General features: G+C 39.7%; 1 protein-coding gene across 3 annotated transcripts in view; it reads left to right on the top strand.

Annotated features, from left to right (window-relative positions):
• RALGAPA2 (Ral GTPase activating protein catalytic subunit alpha 2) overlaps positions 1-20,062 on the top strand; it is a gene marked incomplete at its 3' end in the record, with an annotated part of 304,312 nt that overhangs the window by 132,208 nt on the left and 152,042 nt on the right. For all 3 annotated transcript variants that reach the window (XM_080683050.1, XM_080683051.1, XM_080683049.1), the window contains 3 exons: positions 5,750-5,943; positions 7,383-7,481; positions 7,695-7,850. In XM_080683050.1, the coding sequence (XP_080539176.1) occupies positions 5,750-5,943; positions 7,383-7,481; positions 7,695-7,850 (449 nt within the window). The remainder of the gene's footprint in view (positions 1-5,749; positions 5,944-7,382; positions 7,482-7,694; positions 7,851-20,062) is intronic.

Below are 20,062 nucleotides of genomic sequence, written 5' to 3'. Positions count from 1 at the left end.
ACTGAATCCACACGGGCATGGAATCATGATAATATGGAAGAGGTGACACATTCCAGATCTGGCAAGGAAAGGATTTACTGTTTAACAAATGCCTGTGGGATAAGTATTTAGCCATATGGAAAGAAAGGAAATAGAATCTCTGCCTTACAACATGCCCATAGTCAATTCCAGATGGATAAAATAGTTAAATATAAAAAATAAATTTTAAAAACTTTTGCAAGAAAATATCTTCTAAAACATGTCTTAAGACCTTAGGGTAGGGAAGGTTTTCTTAAATGAGATGTTTAACCCTAAAGGGTAAAGGCCAGCTTTGGTGCTCTTTCCTTTCCAGGCTCCTGTCAGGTCAGGAATGTGTTTTAAGATGAAGTTTAAGAAATGGTGTCCAACATTTTGGTTTAGTGGGGAGGGGTCAGTAGTCTCCGCTCACTGGAATATAAGCTGGGGCGGGGGGTGTCATTGTTTGTGTTCACTGCTGGTTCTTGGCTTCTAGAATTGTATATGAGGAACATTAGTAAATACTCGGATTAATTAATAAGCTTTAAGTCCAGGCTATTGTTTTATTTAGTTAAAATAGAAATTAAATTTTAACCTTTTTTTAATAGTAAAAAATAAGTGTGATTCAGTTTCAAATTCTTGTTTAGTATATTTATCATAGCCTTGTCTCCAAATAGTGTTATAGAAATCCTTTTACCACTTCTGCTTTTAATTACAGCTGTGCATGTGAATTACACTCACTGTTACCTGCCACCAATGCTGTTTTAGCAGAAATGGCTTGTTTGTCAGCATTGTCTTCCATTAGACACATTTTTGGCATTTTCACCAGGCTTTGATCTGCTCTGATTGTTTGCTCACCTTCTGAAATTTTTAAAATGAACAATATGTCCCTGGAAGCAAAAGAGGGAGGAGAGAAGAGTCAGGCTGCAGAGCTGGCCAGCAGAGCACTAGCCAACCTGCTACCTCTCCATTTTGAATCTTCAAAGGCCAGGCCTGAGTTTTCTGGTCCCGGAATTAAGGTGTTTCAATTGAACCTTTGGATTTGTGACTTAAGGTTTCGAATCAAAAGGGAAATTTATTTCCAGTGTTCCTGCTATGTTTCTTCAACATTCTTACCAACCCTACATAAAATTGCAGCTATGTGAAATCATTTTGTCATAAGTACCCATTTTACCAATTAGCAAGACTTATTTTATGACTAAAATCCTTTGCATATTTGCAACATTTTAAATGTTATATTGCTTTGTTAAAATCATGCATATGTTTGGAGAAAGATGATATATTGTATTTGTTTGCAAGAGTTCCCAGTTTAATAAAAAAAATTTAAATGCCCCTATTGCATTTAGTAATAATGAAATTCAAAGGTACTAGGCTACCACACTAGCTTGCTAATGAAAAAGAAAATAAAACTAAATATTTGGCATTTTTAGGGTGAGCATGAAATTTTCTGAAATCTCTCAAATCCCCATTTTTAATTAAGCGCTGCTTCAGTGAGGAACCATCTACATGTAAAATGTCAGCATCTGTTCTGTTACTTACACCACAAGTGCAATAATTTTGGGATAAAACATTTAAACTCATTAAAAAATTTTGTCACAGTGATATTGACCAATGATTTTATTTTTTGACCAATGATTTTAAATACTTATAAAGGATTCAACATTTTTTGATAATGTGATGGGGATGTTCCCTAGGATTTTATCACTGAAGTATGCATTTGTCAGAGAGCCCAGTAGCATTGAAACATTTTCTACATGGGGCCCTTTTATAACTGAGGATATATTAGTTGGCAGGTAGCAAGGAAGTGTAGGTGATGAGATACCTGGCCTTTTTCACTTGGTGTTACTCAAGCAAAGCTCCAGTGTGATTGGAATGCTGGGGCTAATCTCTGTTTCGGATGGCTGCTGCATTTTGGGGGTTGGGGTAGGAGATGAAACACTATAAATCATCTAATTCCCTTATTGTTTTTTACCCCTTAGAGGATTAAAGACATAATTTTCTCTATGAGAAAAATAAATGCCATATTATGTTGTGTATGGGGTCTTGTATTGATTTATAAGCATTCATTAAATCAGCATACCTTCTTAGATGGACAGATACTTGGTATTGCACTTACTTTACAGGTTAAACATTAGGAGGATGAGGCTCTTCAGAGAACCCAGAGGCCTGAACCCAGAGGCCCATAATCAGACTTTTGTTCTCTGTCCCTCCTGTCTTTCAGGTACAGTGTTTAGGAATTCCATCTTAAATTTGATCTGCACATTTTATTGTCTCTTCAGTAGATTATGTGATACTTATGTGGGAAATTCAGATGTCTTGGGATCTTTCCGCATCCTATATAATAAAAGGCTAATATGCAAATTGTCCCCTTGACCGGGAGTTCGACCAGGGGGGGGGGCCAGCCGGCCAACCTCCCGCAGCCCCTGCCCCCAGCCACCCCGGGCTCATCAGCCCAATCAGGGCAGGCCGGCTGGACCCCACCCATGCATGAATTCGGCGGGCCTCTAGTCTACACTAATAAAAGAGAAAGATGCAAATTGACCGTGCCTCCACAACGCCCACCAGCCAATCAGGAGTGAGTACGCAAATTAACCCAACAAAGATGGGTTAATTTGCATACGCAGGTGCTGAGCAAAGACTAAAGGCTCCAGCCCAAGCGAAGACTGAAGATGACTGAAGACTGAAGAGGCTTGACTTCTCCGCTGTGGCCGGAGTGAAGGCCTGGGTCCCGGGTGCCAGAGGAAAACTGGTGCTGGCAGCCAGGGGAAGGAAGGCCTATTGCATGAATCTTTGTGCAACAGGCCTCTAGTCGAATATAATAAGATATTAGCAGCTATCCTGAGTGCAGGGAAGGATGCAGAACATTGTTGGGTCTGCCCCAACTCCTTGTCAGATTCACTCTTTCTTGCTCCTTGTTTATTCTTGTCATTCCTCTACCTAAAGTTCCTCACATCCACCAATTGCTCTTCAATTTCTTTGATTAGGCCTTAAAAGCACTAGCAATATATGTACTCAAAATGACACTCAGTGGGAGTTCATAATTGCCTAGAAATCAGTTTTTCTTTATTTGTGTGGGAAATGTGTGAAAAATAGAAGTTTGGAAATAAGTATGTTAATAAGAAATGGTGTGAGAAAATAAAGAAAAAGGGGTTACTGGTGGAGATAGGACCTACTTTTTGAACTCCCTCCAAAGATTCAAAAGAGAAGCAAAGCAAAGGAGATAGTAATTAAATACATGGATAGATCGAAGAAAGAAAAATAGAACACTGGTTTAGCTATGTGTTTATGTCACATAAACTATAAAGCAGAAATCATTAGTGATAGCAATAATTCTGAATTTATATGAGCTTCATAGTAGAAAATTTTAATAACTCAAAAATTGACGAGTTAAGAAAAATATTAGAGAAGACTTTCACACTATAATTAATAGAAATGATTTTTATATATAGTGAATAAAAATATTATATATAAGTATACAAAACTGTGAACTTAATTAAAATATACAGGTGATTTTTAAGAGCACATGGAACATTTACAGAAATTGACCAACTAGATCTTTAATCAAGTCTCAACAAATGTTATGATTTGAAACTATACCACATTCTATGAGTGTGATGAAATACAGAACAAAAGGGTAATAAAACAAAACTACATTAATAAACTAAAAACTGCACATTATTTTTAATAATTCTTTATTGTTGAAAGTATTACATATGTCCACTCTTTTCCCCCATTGGCCCCCCTCTCCCAGCCTCAGGCTTCAGCACCCTATAGCCTATGTCCATAGGTTCTGCATTTATGCATACAAGGTCTTTGATTGATTATCTCCCACCCACCAACTCTTCCCTGCCTTCCCTCTGAGCTTCTGCACTCTGTTCCATGCTTCCATGTCTATGAATCTATTTTTTTCATCAGTTTATTTTGTTACTTAGATTCGATCATGTGATACTTGTCTTTCTCTAATTTCACTTAGCATCATACTCTCCAGGCCCCTCTATGCTGTCCCAAAGAGTAAGAGATTCTTCTTTTTTACTGCTGCATAGTATTCCATGGTACAAATGTACCACAGCTTTTATATCCACTCATCTACTGATGGGCACTTGGGCTGTTTCCCTATCTTAGCTTTTGTAAATTGTGCTGCTATGAACAAAGGGGTACATACATTCTTTCTGATTGGTGCTTCGGGTTTCTTAAGATATATTCCTAGAAATGGGATCACTGAGTCAAATGGCAGTTCCATATTTTTTTGAAGAAACTCCATACTGTTTTCTAAAATGGTTGCACAAGTCTGCATTCCCACCAGTAGTGTGCTAGGATTCCCTTTTCTCCACATCCTCGCCAGCACTAGTCATTTGAAAAACTGCACTTTAGATAAATTAAGTCCAAAAGAAATTAAATTAGAAATTAGGAAATATTTCAAAGTGGACTATAATTTAAACTACATATCAAAAGCTCTAGAATGTAGCTGAAGACTTAGGTGTTTCTATTAGAAGAGAAAAATATTGATCTATGTGCCCTATTCAAAATATTAGGGAATAATGGCAGAATAATATATTGAAGTTAATAAAAAGAGAACTTATAAAGTGCACACACATATGTGCTGGAAAGCAATAGAGAAGGCAAAAACAACTTTTAAAAACAATACAATAGACGAATAGGCAAGATTAATCAAGGGAAGAATATTGGGAGTGCAAAAAGGAACAGAGCTTCAAAAACTACAAAATTTAAAATAGGTTAATTTGAATATATTTATAAAAATAAAGGACAATTCCTAGTTTTACTAAAGCTTCAAATAAATGAAAATCTTTTTTTCCAGTCTGTTCCACACACTAGAAAGAATGCTCCCTAATTTCTGTTATCTAACTTGTGTTACCTTGATAATGAAATGAGACAAGGTACATATTTATTTTTTTAAATTTTTATTTTATTGTTTAAAGTATTACAAATAGTAGTACATATGTCTCCTTTTTTTCCCCCATTGACCTTTCCCCGGCCTCCCCTAGACAAGGTACATATTTCAAAAGGAAAATTTGAGTCCACCTTACTTAAAATCATATCAGCAAAAATCCTAAACAATTTGCAAACGAAATCAAGAATATTGGGAAAGGTTCATATATCAGAGCTAAAAATGTTCATTCCAGGAACACAAATGCAAAAGAAAAAAATATCCATCATGAGAAAGAAATCAGGCAAATCCCAGTTAAAGAACATTCTACAAAATATCTAATCAGAACTCCTCAAAACTGTCAATGTCATAAAAAACAATGAAAATCTGAAAAAATGTCATAACCAAGAGGAAGCTAAGGAAACATGATGATTAAATGCACTAGTACTGTGATATCCTGGATGGAATCCTGGGACAGAATGAAGACATTAGGTAAAAATTAAAGCAGTCTGAATAAAGTGTGGACTTTGTAATAATGTTTTAATATTGGTTCATTAATTGTAACAACATACCATACTTAGATGTTTAGCAATAAGGAAATTTAACATGAAGTAGATATATGGGAGCCCTATACTATTTTAGTAATTTTTTGTAAATCTAAAACTGTTCTAAAAATTAAGTATTTTTAAAGAATTACTTCAGGAAAAAGTTGTAAGAAAATGTTCATCTTACTTATTTTTACTTTAGAAATTTCCATCTTAATTATTTTACTCTCAATATATAAACTTTCAAGCATTGGTAATTTTCATGAAAGAAAAAAGGCTCTACTCAGATTGTATTTCCAGGGTTAACACACATTTTTCTCCATAGATAGCAGTGAATGCCTTGCAGACGACTGTAGCATAATCGCTGGAGGGAACCTCACTGGTTGGCATCCAGACTCTGCTGCTGTGTTATGGCGAAGAGTTTTGGGAATCCTCGGAGATGTGAATAATATCCAGTCGCCCAAGATCCATGCCAAAGTTTTTGGCTATCTCTATGAACTCTGGTACAAACTAGCAAAGGTACTCTTGCTATATTACTTTTTTACTCTAATATGGAAAAACTAACTTAGTTTCATTAAAACTGTGTTGCAATTTACTACTGAATACATCCTGGGATAATAATTAGGTGTTGACACAAAGTATATTTGAATATCAAAGAATAAATAGTAATACCTATAGTTTGGTCATTTTACAAATATGGAAGAGTCATTTCATTTAATGCATAAATATTATATTATTATAGGATATTAAAGAGTAGGGTATTATTTAGTAGTTTTAATTATTTTCTTTATGAAAGTGATACTGGTTTCATTGTATAAAATTTGAAAAATGGCCCAGCTAGCATGGCTCAGTGATTGAGTGTCGACCTGTGAACCAGGAGGTCATGGTTTGATTCCGTCAGGGCACATGCCTGGGTTGCAGGCTCAGTCCTTACTGTGGGGCATGCAGGATGCAGCTGGTTGATTTTTCTCTCTCATCATTGATGTTTCTATCTCTCTCTCCCTCTCCCTTCCTCTCTGAAATCAATAAAAGTGTATATTTTTTAAAAATTTGAAAAATGGCCCTAACTGGTTTGGCTCAGTGGATAGAGTGTCGGCCTGCGGACTGAAGGGTCCCAGGTTTGATTCTGGTCAAGGGCATATACCTTGGTTACGGGCACATCCCCAGTAGGGGTTGTGCAGGAGGCAGCTGATCGATGTTTCTCTCTCATCGATGTTTCTAACTCTCTCTCCCTCTCCCTTCCTCTCTGTAAAAAAATCAATAAAATATATTTTTTAAAAAATTTGAAAAATGTAGAAAATCAAAGTAGAAAATTGACACCACTCCCCCACAGAGATAACCAATATTAATATATGGTCTTATAGGGGTAAAAAAATTCTATAAAAGTAATATATTAGAGTACATACAATTTTCATTGTTTTTTTAAATTTTTATTTATTGATTTTAGAGAGAAAAAAACATCAATTTGTTGTTCCACTTACTTAGGCATTCATTGGTTGATACTTGTATGTGCCCTGACTGGGGATTGAACCCACAACCTTGGCATATCAGGACAATGCACTAACCAGCTGAACTACTGGGGCCTTTTCATTTTGGTTTTTGTTTCTGTTTATTACATGCATTTTTCCAATGTTATATATATATTTTTAAACGTGATTCATGTTTATACAGTATAACTTGTTCAACCATTCTTATCATGTGGAGTTCAGGATCTCTCCATTATATTCAAGGAAAAACAATGCCCTAGTTCTTATTAAATCTAAAACCACATACAGTTAAGTTAGATATAAAATTCAAAATTGACAATAGATCTCACAATAAAAGAAAAATTTGTAACTATTGTAGGTTCTTACTCATAGAAATTTTATTGGAAGCAGCTAGTTGACCATGGAACACAATATTGGAATATTGTTGGAGTAAACTGTATTGCCTTCCCTAATCTCCTCTTTGTGAATTAGATACGAGATAATCTAGCAATAAGCCTGGATAACCAAACTTCTCCATCTCCTCCGGTCTTGATCCCACCACTCAGAATGTTTGCATCATGGCTATTTAAGGCAAGTGGATATGTTCTTATTCCTTTATTGTAATTTCCTCTTCCTTTCTGAAATTGAGTTTTTAAAATGTAATTTCCCAAGACTGCATGTTTCAAAGACAGTGTATCCTACATCTCCACAATCAACTCTTATGGAAAACTGAAAAGTAAAGGAAATGTTGAAATGTCCAGCTGCATCTGTTGATTAAACTTTCAAACATCATCTTCTTGGCAGGCGACGACATTGCCAAATGAATATAAGGAAGGCAAACTGCAAGCCTACAAACTGATCTGTGCCATGATGACCAGACGCCAGGACGTTCTGCCAAACTCAGACTTCCTGGTGCACTTTTACCTTGTGATGCACCTGGGATTAACCAGCGAGGATCAGGTATTCTGTGACCCCTTTACATTGGTAGTACATAGGATTCTTTACAGGTTAAATTTGAGTTTATGAAAATACATCAGAAATGTTAAAGTTCTCAGTAGTTTCGACTCTTTTACATACAACAACACACTGGTCTTTCAAAAATGTAAATCAGATTTTTATCACATTCCTTTTTCTTCTCCCCACTGACTTTGCATTGAACCAACCAAATTTGAATTTTATTCTATGGCTTGTACACTTCTATATGATCTAACCTTTGCCTGTGTTGTCAACCTCAAAAATACTATTTCAACTACTTTTATGTTGGGATTCTACATTAGATATTGTTTGAAGAAAATGATTCTGGTCATTTAAAAATGTTTGAAAACTCACTCATAAATTATGGGTCCTGACATTTCCTAATTAGGAGTTATTTTAATTTCTACCACAAAGAAATGTGATTGGTGGTTAAGTTGAAAGGCCAAGGAGCCACCAGCAATAGCCCCTCTGTGTAGACCCTGGGTCTGCAGGATGGGATGTGGCCAGCCTCTGGCCTTTCTACCTTGAGAAGTCACCTGTGGGCAGAGGGTGGGGAAGAACACTTCGACTCCTGATTTTCTTTGTAAATATCAAGCAGTCAAGTGACGTGATTGGTTTGTATTTCACAGAGATTATTCTGGACTCTGTTTGGAGGATGGATTGTAAAATGTGACAGTGGTAGAATAGAGTTAGAGGTTGGGCCTGGAGACAAGGAGATTAATTAGGAAGTAGTTAAATGAATATAGATTTTTTTTAAATGTTGAGAACTAAGATGGTAGCATTGAAGATGGAAAGAAGGAGTAGAAAAGATTCAAGAAATTTTAAGGCATTTAAGTTTATTTTGGTCTTCTTTACCAATTTGAGGTATGGGGAGTGTTCCAGAATTTACCCTTTAAATTGTAGATACTTATTAATGAACTTGAATCACTCATGAACTATAAGCAGCCATCCTTTCTGTATTTCTTCTATTCTTGAATGTGTGAGGCAGATACACAGACTTTTTGGTGCCCCTAGGATACATGTAAGAGGTCATTCTTCTGATTGACCAGCTTTTCTTTGTTGCTTCAGAATGCACTTGAACCTTCCCAGCCAAATTCTTGAAATATATTCCCTAATAAACAATTTGAGCTTTAATCATTGAGCTTTTATCTGAAGTAATTAAACTGTACTGACCTACTGAGTTGTTTTTGTCATAGTTGCTCCAGTTTTAGCATTATGTATAGGACATTTAGATATCAGGCTGGACTTAAACCCATAGTCTCGTTTATTTCCCAAATAAAAGTAGAAATGGATGTGAAAGCAGAACTGTTTGTGCTCTGTGCTCATATTTTGTAGCCATCATTGCAGGTGGAAGCATCTTTTGCTGAATGATGCAACTCAGGTCATGTGGAAGATTAAGGGGTTTAAATAGGGAAGAGAATTAACTCTCACAGATAATAAGGAGATCCCTCAGTGACGGAAATAAGAGAGGAAGATGTAGTTAGCATGCTGTACTTGAAAGCAGTATTATGCTAAGATTTTGCAGAAAAAAATTTACCTGGAAATAATAATCAATTGTAGAATCTTCTCTTTTAATAAAAGCAAATTTGAAATTGGCAGTAAAGAATATTTCTAGAATAAGTTTTCTAGAAAGTCATATAATTAGGTGTGACTTTGGAATCATCTTCCTATTTTAAAGTGTGTTAGAGTGAAAATGAAACAACAAAATGAGATGAAATAAGTATAACATTTGAGAACCCAAAAACAGTATTTCAAAACATTGGATTTTACAGTGTAGAAAAAGGAGTTTTCAAATTTTATACTTAAAATCATTTTCACATTTTAATGTATGCCATGTTTTTTGTTAATTTGATCTTTTGTAAATCATTGTAAAATAATGTAAATCTTAATGATGGCCAATCGCTAACAGTATTCTAACGTCTAGACTTCTGAGATGGAAACGGGGATATCATAAATCTCTTTTTTATAATCTGCCTATTGTTTGGGACATTAAAAGCTTCAATTTTTATGTGTTTAGTAGAATTGACTGTTTTACTTTAACCTTTACAGTTATTGGTATATGTTTAGGAAGCCCTGTCTGCCAAACAGAATTACTCTAAATAAACTTTGTTCCTTTGCCAGAAGAAAATTGAGCAGAAGACCTTCTAATGAAAGAAACTTTTCTCATTTAAGTAAGAAATATCTCTGGTAATTAGTTTAACTTTTGGGCCACATGTCTAAATAGATCATGGTGGTTGTTCCAGAACTTATATGTACTTCTGGAAACACATGTTATATTAATTATAAAAAGAAAAGATAGCTTTTACTGTAAATAGTGCAGTTAAACTCTATTTTTTTAATTGGCCAACTGTGCACCTGTGACGAGTACCGTCTGAGGGCTTATTTCCGTCTTGTGAGAGTTCTTAAAGAGCCACACTTCCATGTAGTCTGGCACTAAAGGCTTTCTTCCTGCAGAGAGAACCTTCTAATTTTTTCTTATTTTTTAATAAAATAAGTAATAGCAAATAATTTTATAAATTTTAACATTTATTCGTCTCACAAATAAAATACAAGGTGAATTTGTTCCTTTCGCCTCTGGGTGGCACACTTGTCTGCGCGACTCTCAGCTGTGTGGCTCAAGAACCACCACTGGGCTGTAAAACTGCCTTAGACCCAGGGCCCTGTGAGCATTCTGGTGTGGCCTGGTCATTTTACAAATGCTTTCCTAAATCTGAGAGTATCAAAGGGTTGAATTTGAAATAAGCTCTAAGATGTTAAAAATCTTTTTTTTCAGATACAAGGGTAACTTACATAAATTCATTGAGGACTGTTTAAAATTTATTTATTACTTACTTACTTATTTATTTATTGTTAATCCTCACCTGAGGATATTTTTCCATTGATTTTTTTAGGGAGAGTAGAAGAGAGAGGGAAAGAGAGAGAGAAACATTGATGTGAGAAAAACACATGGATTGGTTGCCTCCTGCATGAGCCCCAACCAGAGCCCGGGCTGGGAGGAGCCTGCAACCAAAGTATGTGCCCTTGACTGGAATCGAACCCGGGACTCTTTGATCCGCAGGCTGACACTCTATCCACTAAGCCAAACCCACTAGGGTGAGGACCTTTTTTAATTAAAAACAAACAAACAAAAAAAAACTTTGTGAAATAGATGTCGCACAGATTGTGTTCTGTGATATAATCATGTAAAGTCATGGTTTAATCTAATAACATCAATTTTTAACTGTTGTGCCACGGCACAAGAATTTTTAAAAACATTCAAACCTGACTATTTAGTCAGGGACACTGACCTCTTTTTCTTTACTTAGCTTGTCAAATAAAAAAAGAATAAGAGCCAACACAACAATAGCCGTCTGGTGTGAATGAATCAAAATTATATCTATTTTTTTGTCAGCTTGGTAAAAAATACATACTTTTTTGTTTGCTGCAGAATTTTAGTAATTAGTTTATGTGTGCCATGAGATGAAAAAGGTTGAAAATCACTGATCTAATATGACCAGCAAGTTAGTTATGTAAGTATAGTCACCTCTATATTTAAAAAAATAGTAATTCTTAGGGAGGGGGGGGAATAAGAGATCAACTGAAGGACTTATATGCATGCATATAAGAATAACCAATGGATGCAAAACATTGGGGGGTGAGGGCATGTATGGGAGAGGGGTGGGGAGGGGCAATGGTAAGATATGTACACATATAATACCTTAATAAAAATAAAAAAATAAATAAAATAAAAATAAAAAAATAGTAATTCTTATATGGAATGGCTAGAATTTAAAGTGTTACATTCCAAACCAACTGTTTTTAATATTGGTTGGACTAGTTTTAGCTATTCTAATAACTTAATAATTTAATAGCTTAAACAATGGCCTTATCAAATAGCATTGCCCACAGTGTAAATTTATGGCTTATTAGTAAGATTGAGAAAAATACTTCCAAATAACTTTATTTTTTTCCTTGACACTGAATTTTTTAAAAATTGATTGTTACTTGTTTAGAAAAATTATTAGGATCATAAGGACTCTCAAAATAACTATAAATCATGAATGAAATTTTTGGTAGCTTGTGGGACTGCCCACCCTGCTCATGAAGGGGTCTTGCAGGTGGCTTCCCTCTGCTCAGCTGCTGTGTCAGGGGGTGGGGGCAGGGGGCAGAGGGCCTTTGTTTCCCTGGCACCCACAGTGCCAGGCTCTGCTGGGGACTGCATGATGTTGTCCCATTGATTCTTCTCTGCCGTTCAGTTAGATAAATATCATGACCCATTGTTTAAATAAGGTTCAAAAAATATTGAGAACTTTTGCCCAATGCCACTTTTTTTTTTTTTAAGACTGTTATAATCCACAGGCAGGCCTGGCTTATTCCACAGGGTATATCTTTTTCATTGATTCACAGCTAGCAAGTGGGTCATACAAATAGTCCTTGGTCCTATTCCTCTGTCCCATCTTATTTTACCTGGGCCCTGGCCTTGTCTCACCCCATCTCAGGATCCTCCTTTGAAATGCCATCCCACACACAACCTGCAAATACCTTTTCATAGCTGCCTTCCTAGTTCATCACCATCTTTCAGTTTCTCTTCTAAAGCTGTTCCTGGTTCTTCTTAAGTTTTCCCAATGCTGAAGCAGATTTTTCACCTCGATCTTCTTAAAAATATGTGGACATGAAAGGAGCTATGATTTAGGTTTATTAAGAACAGTTCCTATTAATTTCATCATTATTTAAAACATATGGAAAGATCAATATGTGTGAAATGAAAAAGGACAGTTGAGGAAAGGAATTTTATTTTCATGTTTCTAAGAACATATATCAAAGACTGGAAAGTTTTCTTTGCTTAAAATAAGTAAGCTATTTTTTAACAATGACTTACAGATTTAATGTCTTAATGTAATTTGTCTGTTCTACATCAAAGTTAAATTTTCTTTTAAATGAAAAGCTTATATTAATGCAGAATTAGTGTTGCAAATTTGCATGTAGAAATTTTGGGAAATGCATGTTTTTGTCATTTTTATCTATAGTGTCCTATTATCCTATATAATAAATGGGTAATATGCAAATCAACCCTAATGACAGTTGGACATCCCCTGAGGGCTCCCAGTTGCTATGACGCACACTGACCACCAGGGGGCAGACGCTCAATGCAGGAGCTGCCCCCAGTGGTCAATGTGCTTCCACAGGGGAGCTCCACTCAGCCACAAGCTGGGCTGACAGCTGCAAGTGCATTGGTGGTGGTGGGAGCCTCTCCCACCTCCTCAGCAGCAAGCCTCTCCTGCCTCCTCGGCAGTGCTAAGGATGTCCGACTGCAGCTTAGGCCCAGACCTAAGCTGTCAGTTGGACATCCCCTGAGGGCTCCTGGACTGCCAGAGAGATGTCTGACTGCCAGCTTAGGCCCAATCCTCTGGGGAGCGGGCCTAAGCTGGCAGGTGGAAATCCCCAAAGGGGTCCTGGACTGTGAGAGGGCACAGGCCAGGCTGAGGGACCCCCCACCCTCAGAGTGCACGAATTTTGTGCACCACACCTCTAGTTGTATTTTATAAAACACCAGAAAAGCATGAGGCTTTCTCAGCTGAAGGAATATGTAATGTTCTGCCCCTAGGTAACAATCCAATTATCAATTGTTATCATCTATAATAATAAAAGCGTAATATGCAAATTGATCGAACGACTTGAACAGAACGACCATCCAGACGACCTTCCAGATGACCACGCTATGACACCCACTGGCGCCAGGCCAGCCAAGGCAGGTGTGATGCGATTGGTTGGGGGCCCAGCCATCGCCCCATGATCGCCCTGCAGAAGGAGGCCCAGGCCATCGGCCAGCAGGGCATTCGATCAATTAGGGCCTCTACAATCGCCTCAAAGAGGGAGGCCCAGGCAACTGACTGGCGGGTGGGTGGGGCCTCCCTCTGCGGGGCACGATTGATCGCAGAGCCCCAGCCAAGTGGGCGGGGCCTACCTCTTTGGGGAGATCAATGGCAGAGCCCCATGATCAATCATCCCAAAGAGGGAGGCCCAGGCTACCCAGCTGGTGGCACTATAGTGGGTAGCCTGGGCCTCCCTCTGCAGGGGCGATCCATCGTGGAGCCCCAGCCAGGTGGGCAGGACCTACCTCTTTGGGATGATCAATTGCGGGGCTCCCGGACTGTGAGAGGGCACAGGCCAGGCTGAATGGACAACCCCCTCCAGTGCACAAATTTCGTGCACCGGGCCTCTAGTCCATCCTATCTAATAAAAGAGTAATATGCAAATTGACCATACCTCCGCTACAACCACCAGCCACGCCCACCAGCCAATCAGGAGGGAATATGCAAATAAACCCAACCAAGATGGCTGCAGCCACAGAGAGCAGGAGGGAGGCTTGGGTTTCCCTGGCAATGGAGGAAGCCAAGCTTTCCGCCTGCCCTTGCCAGCCCAGGCCTCCACTCAATGCTACAAAGTTTCAATTATAGAAGATAAATAAATCCCAATAGAAATGGCGGCAGCCACGGAGCTGGAGAGAGCAGGAGGCTAGGGTTACCTGCGGCGATGGAGGACGCCAAGCTTCTGCAGCCCTGGCCTGCTTTGGCCTCCGCTTAAGGCTACAAAGTTTCAATTATAGAAGATACATAAATCCCAACAGAAACGGCTGCTGCCACGGAGCGAGCAGAAGGCTTGGCTCCACTCCAGGCTACAAAGTTTCAATTGTAGAAGATAAATAAATCCCAGATCCCAGGGCCTCTGCTTGGGTCGCCGGGGGGCATGGCCAGCCTGCAAATCGCCACAGGCCTCTCACCCAGGCCACCCTATGCCCCAAGGGAACCCCCACCCTGATCTGGGACACCCTTCAGGGCAAACCAGCTGGCTCCCACCCATGCACCAGGCCTCTATCCTACCTAATAAAAGAGTAATATGCAGATTGACCATCACTCCAACACACAAAATGGCTGCCCCCATGTGGTCAAAGATGACTGACCTTATGTGGACACAAGATGCCCACCACAAGATGGCCATCAGGGGAGGGCAGTTGGGAGGGACCAGGCCTGCAAGGGAGGGCAGTTGGGGGCGATCAAGCCTACTGGGGAGGGCAGTTAGGGGTGACCCGCCTGGCAGAGGAGGGAAGTTGGGGGTAACTGGGTCTGCAGGGAAGGGCAGTTGTGGGGGACCCAGGACTGCAGGGGAGAGCAGTTAGGGGTGACCAGACCTTCAGGGGAAGGGCAGTTAGGGGTGACCAGACCTTCAGGGGAAGGGCAGTTAGGGGTGACCAGGCCTACAGGCAAGGGCAGTTAGGGGTGACCAGGCCTGCAGGGGAAGGCAGTTAGGGGCAAACAGGCTGGCAGGGGAGCAGTTAGGCATCAATCAGGCTGGCAGGGAGTTGTTAGGGGGTGATCAGGCTGGCAGGCAGAAGCGGTTAGGGGCAATCAGGAAGGCAAGCAGGCGAGCAGTTGGGAGCCAGCAGTCCTGGATTGTGAGAGGGATGTCCGACTGCCTGTTTAGGCCTGATACTACCGGGCTCAGGCCTAAACAGGCAGTCAGATATCCCTCGAGGGGTCCCAGATTGGAGAGGGTGCAGGCTGGGCTGAGGGACATCCCCCCCCCCGTGCACGAATTTCGTGCACCGGGCCTCTAGTATATATGTAAAAGCCTAAGCAACTGAATGTCTGGTCGACCAGTTGCTATGATGCACATTGACCACCAGGGGACAGATGCTCAATGCACAGAATTGGGCTCCCTCCTGTCTGGATCAGGCCTGAGGGGATCGGGTCGAAACCGGCTATCCGGACCCCATCAGTTCAGGAATCCGTGCACCAGGCCTCTAGTAATTGTATAAAGTTATGAGACAGTATAACATAGTGTGAAACAGTGTAACAGTTCAGAGCATGGACTTCAAGACAGCCTGTCTAAGCTCCAGTCTTGGTTATACTCTTATTTAAGTCATTTGACCTCGATGTCCTTTGCTTGGTACCTTCCCTGTAAAATTAGGTAAGTATAGTGCCTACCTAGAAGGTTGTTTAAAGATTTTGAGGAGGTAAAACCTGTAACACACTCAATTTGGAGCCTTGACACAATAGCCCGCAGTAAGTGTGCACCCTTGTGATGATGCTGAAGAGGGTGAGGAGAAGAACAGCAACAACTTGAATAACCAAGTTATTTTATTTTTCTGATATCTTAAATGTTGACTTTTTCTTTCTTCCCTCATGTAAAGTCTTACTTTTGAACACAATGAAGCATTGTGGAATTTCAGAACATGTGGAGAAATAACCTCTCCCCACTGTGGGCCAAGCATAGTAATGCTATGTTTATTTAACCCTCATGTGGTTCAGAAACTTCTCCTTGTGTGTCCCTGCCCATTGGCTCCTTTTCTACCTGTGCCTCACCCACCAAGTGTGCCTCATGAATGTTGGGAGCCAGAAAGCTGCACTCTTTGTACCCCCGCTCCTTGCAGCTGGGTTGACATTGACCCAGATTCCGTCTGGCAGAGCAACTACGTGGCACTGGAAAGCAGACATGGGAGTGGTGGGCGGCAGCTGTTGTGGACGTTCTGCTCAGGCACCTGCATTGCTGGCAACAACTGGAACTGCTATGGTGTGCCTGGGTGTTTCTGCTCGCCACCTTGTTCCTGACTGCGGAGGGTTCACGGTTGGCTCCCTGGCACCTGTAGAAATTCTATAAACCATCTTATGCTCTGGTATAAATCCCTGTCCTCTTCATCTCAGCAGAGTGGGTTCTATTGTCTGTAAGTAAGAACCTGGCTTAGGAGGCGACTACTCTGCCAGGTTCTGTGCTAGGCACTGGCAGAACATGATCAACTGTCGTTCATCTTTCAGCTGTTAAATACACTTACAGCATTTATTTTCTTTTTTCCCTAAATTTGGGTTATTTTCTTTGTAGCCAAGAATATTTAACTCTTCTTAGCAACATTTTGCTTTCATTGAACTTTATATTTTAATGTACTTTTTGCTATACCAATGATAAAGAAAACGTAACTTTAAACATCATATAGAGAGTAATATTCTATCATAAAAGTCAAAATAGTTAGTGATTTTCTTAATGGAGGTTCAACCTCCTCTCATGAGGTTTATGATGGAATAATATAATAATAAACACTCATTTTTAAAAAGATCTCAAGGGGGCCCTCAGTGAGCGTAAGACTCAGCAGTGAGCTATGAAAGCAGGGTGCAGGGGTGATACTTGTAAATTGGCCATCCCTGACTCTCTTAATAACCCCAGACAGCCTGGATCATGCAGCGATATGTAATAATTGCATCACCTTTTCTCAGACAAAGAATTGTTCTTTGCTGAAAATTTACTTTTAACTAAAACTACATATGTTAGATACACATAAATTTATAAATATTTTTAAGGCTAAACATAAATGAGTATTCCATTTTAGAGAATGAAGAATTAAGGTGGCAGAGTAGAGACCTTGTTTATCTCATATTCAAGGAAATAATTCTAAAAATCTCTAAAGTATTTATTCTGTACATCAAGTATGTTTTTAACCAATATTTGAATTCATGGGATTTTAATTAAATGCCAGCAGGACAGAGTGCATATTTATAAATTTAAAGGTCCAAATGATGCTCAGAGGATGAAATATTAACCTTGATGTGTATCAGTAGAGGAACTTTAGAAAGCTAACATAAATGCTTCATTTAAAACCAATTCTAAAAAAAACACTATAGGATTGTACAGTGAGTAAAAATAGGACTAATTCTGGGCCTTATTTCTAAGGGTTTTAAGAATGGGGAAATATTTCTAAGACTGCAGAATAGAAATTAGCTTCAAAATATATTCAACATTTGACTTTCACAGATGACGAGCCTCATATTGGACGCTGAAAGGCCTGGGTGCTAGATTCAGCTTTGTCACCCACTGGCTCTGCGGACTTGCCTGACCACCAGTGGTCAAGTGAATGAGCTGGACCTGAGGATTTCTAGGGCCCCCTCCTATTGGGCACTCGTAGATCCTCTGGTTTATTTTTAGGCATTTTATTATTAGGGTCACATTGTTCTTTATTAAATGTAGCAAAAGATTCAATAAGCTTTTCACGTGGAATATTTTTCTCATCCTGGTAAAGACCTAATCTGGTTCTAAAGGTCTGTACAGTGGTATGATGCCCACAAATGTGTATATCCATCACGGTGTGCAGAGGGCCAAGTGAGTGATACAAAAGTCATAGCAATTGCACTGTGTGGAATACCTCTCTGGTTAAGGTGGTTTGAAAGCAGCTCACAGAGGAGGTGGGATTTGAGCAGGAATTTCAAGGATGAATAGGATTTAGATGGTAGGAAAAGAAGCAGGGTGGAATTTTACATGTCGAAGGTACATACCTTCTCAGGTCGTGTTCAGGGAACAGTGACCATAGTGATTTTGATTTAGTGCCAGATGTGTGCATGGAAATAATATGCAGACATGAATCCAGGCAGCACTGTACAGAGCCTGGGTTCAGAGTCCTTTTTATCCAGTGGATAGTGGGAAGCTGTGGAAGGTTTTTGAGCACAACATTCAACATGACAAGCATTTCATGAGGCTGAAACTGTGCTCATGACATGGGAAGGATTATAATCAGGAGAGAATGATGACAAGCACAGAAGGGGAATTACTGTAGTAGCCCAGGGGCAAGGTAATGAGGGCCTAACAAGGACTGAGACATAGATGGGGTTTGTGTGTGTATAAGTTTATTTACCCACTAGAGGCCCGATGCACGAAATTCGTGCAAGAGTAGGCCTTCCTTCCCCTGGCTGCTGGCACCAGCTTCCCTCACAGAGGGAGGCCCCGCCCACCCGCCGCAGCCTGCCTGTCGGTGGCCTGGCCTTCCCTCTTTGGGGCAATCATGGAGCCCTCCGCCCCCGATTGATTGCCCTGCTGGCTGGTGGCCTGGGCCTCCCTTTGCAGCGCGATCATGGGGCGGTGGCTGGGCCCCCAACCAATCACATCTCACCTGCCTTGGCTGGCTCCAGTGGGTGTCACAGGGTGGTCCCGGATGGTCATCTGGGTGGTGGTTCCACTGTTCGGCCGATCGGTCGATTTGCATATTATGCTTTTATTATATAGGACCATGGTCAGCAAACTGCGGCTCGCGAGCCACATGCAGCTCTTTGGCCCCTTGAGTGTGGCTCTTCCACAAAATACCACGGTCTGGGCGAGTCTATTTTGAAGAAGTGGCATTAGACGAAGTTTAAGTTTAAAAAAATTAGGCTCTCAAAAGAAATTTCAGCCAAAACCGGTTTGGCTCAGTGGATAGAGCGTCGGCCTGCGGACTGAAAGGTCCCAGGTTCGATTCCGGTCAAGGGCATGTACCTTGGTTGCGGGCATGTCCCCAGTAGGGGCTGTGCAGGAGGCAGCTGATCGATGTTTCTCTCTCATCGATGTTTCTAAATCTCTATCCCTCTCCCTTCCTCTCTGTAAAAAAAATCAATAAAATATATTAAAAAAAAAAGAAATTTTAATCGTTGTACTGTTGATATTTGGCTCTGTTTACTAATGAGTTGGCCGACCACTGATATAGGATATGTATATGTGTATGTATATGTATGCATATGTGTTTTGTGTGTGTATGAAATACTTGGGACAGGTATAATATAATGCTGAATGGTAAGTGCCCTGAGAAGGTAGAGCCTCCTGGCAATATTCCCATTATCTTTCAAAGCACAAATTGAGTCAGGAAGACAAGAAGATGAATTGAGAAAAGGGGGGAGGCAGGTAGGATGTGACACCTCTCTTCACCGTGGACATGGTAACACAAGGGCACGCTAAGTGGTGTGTGGAGGATACCCCAGGGGTTGTCCCCACAAAGAATTCTTGCCTGTTAGGAAATAGAAGTGTGTGGGAAAGATTCCCAGGTCCATTTCTTTCCACTGAGGAAAACATATTTTCTACCTTGTTGGAATTCAAAATTGATGTGCAATTACAGCTATTAGTTTAATTTTTACAGCTGTTAAACTAGAACTTCTAAAAGTCTCTGTTATTTTATATTTTTCTTAGCCAGTTTTGTTATTGTTGGTTTTTGAAAGTAATTTGACATTTAAAAACACTTTTCTAAAAATATAATTTGTATTAGTTTGAATTTACTTTATTTACATTAATGAGATTTTACTGAGTATAAAGCTTTACTGGAGCAATAAAACTTTCCATTTGACTTAGGTTTGCTGGAAGAATAATATCTACAAGGATAGGTAGCATATATCAACCTTCTGGGATATATTAAGTTAATGATAATTCTTATGTGC

Source organism: Plecotus auritus (genome assembly GCF_963455305.1).
Source record: "Plecotus auritus genome assembly, chromosome: 8".
Lineage (NCBI taxonomy): Eukaryota > Metazoa > Chordata > Mammalia > Chiroptera > Vespertilionidae > Plecotus > Plecotus auritus.
Note: the sequence above shows the minus strand (reverse complement) of the source record. Positions and strands in the feature narration are given on the sequence as shown.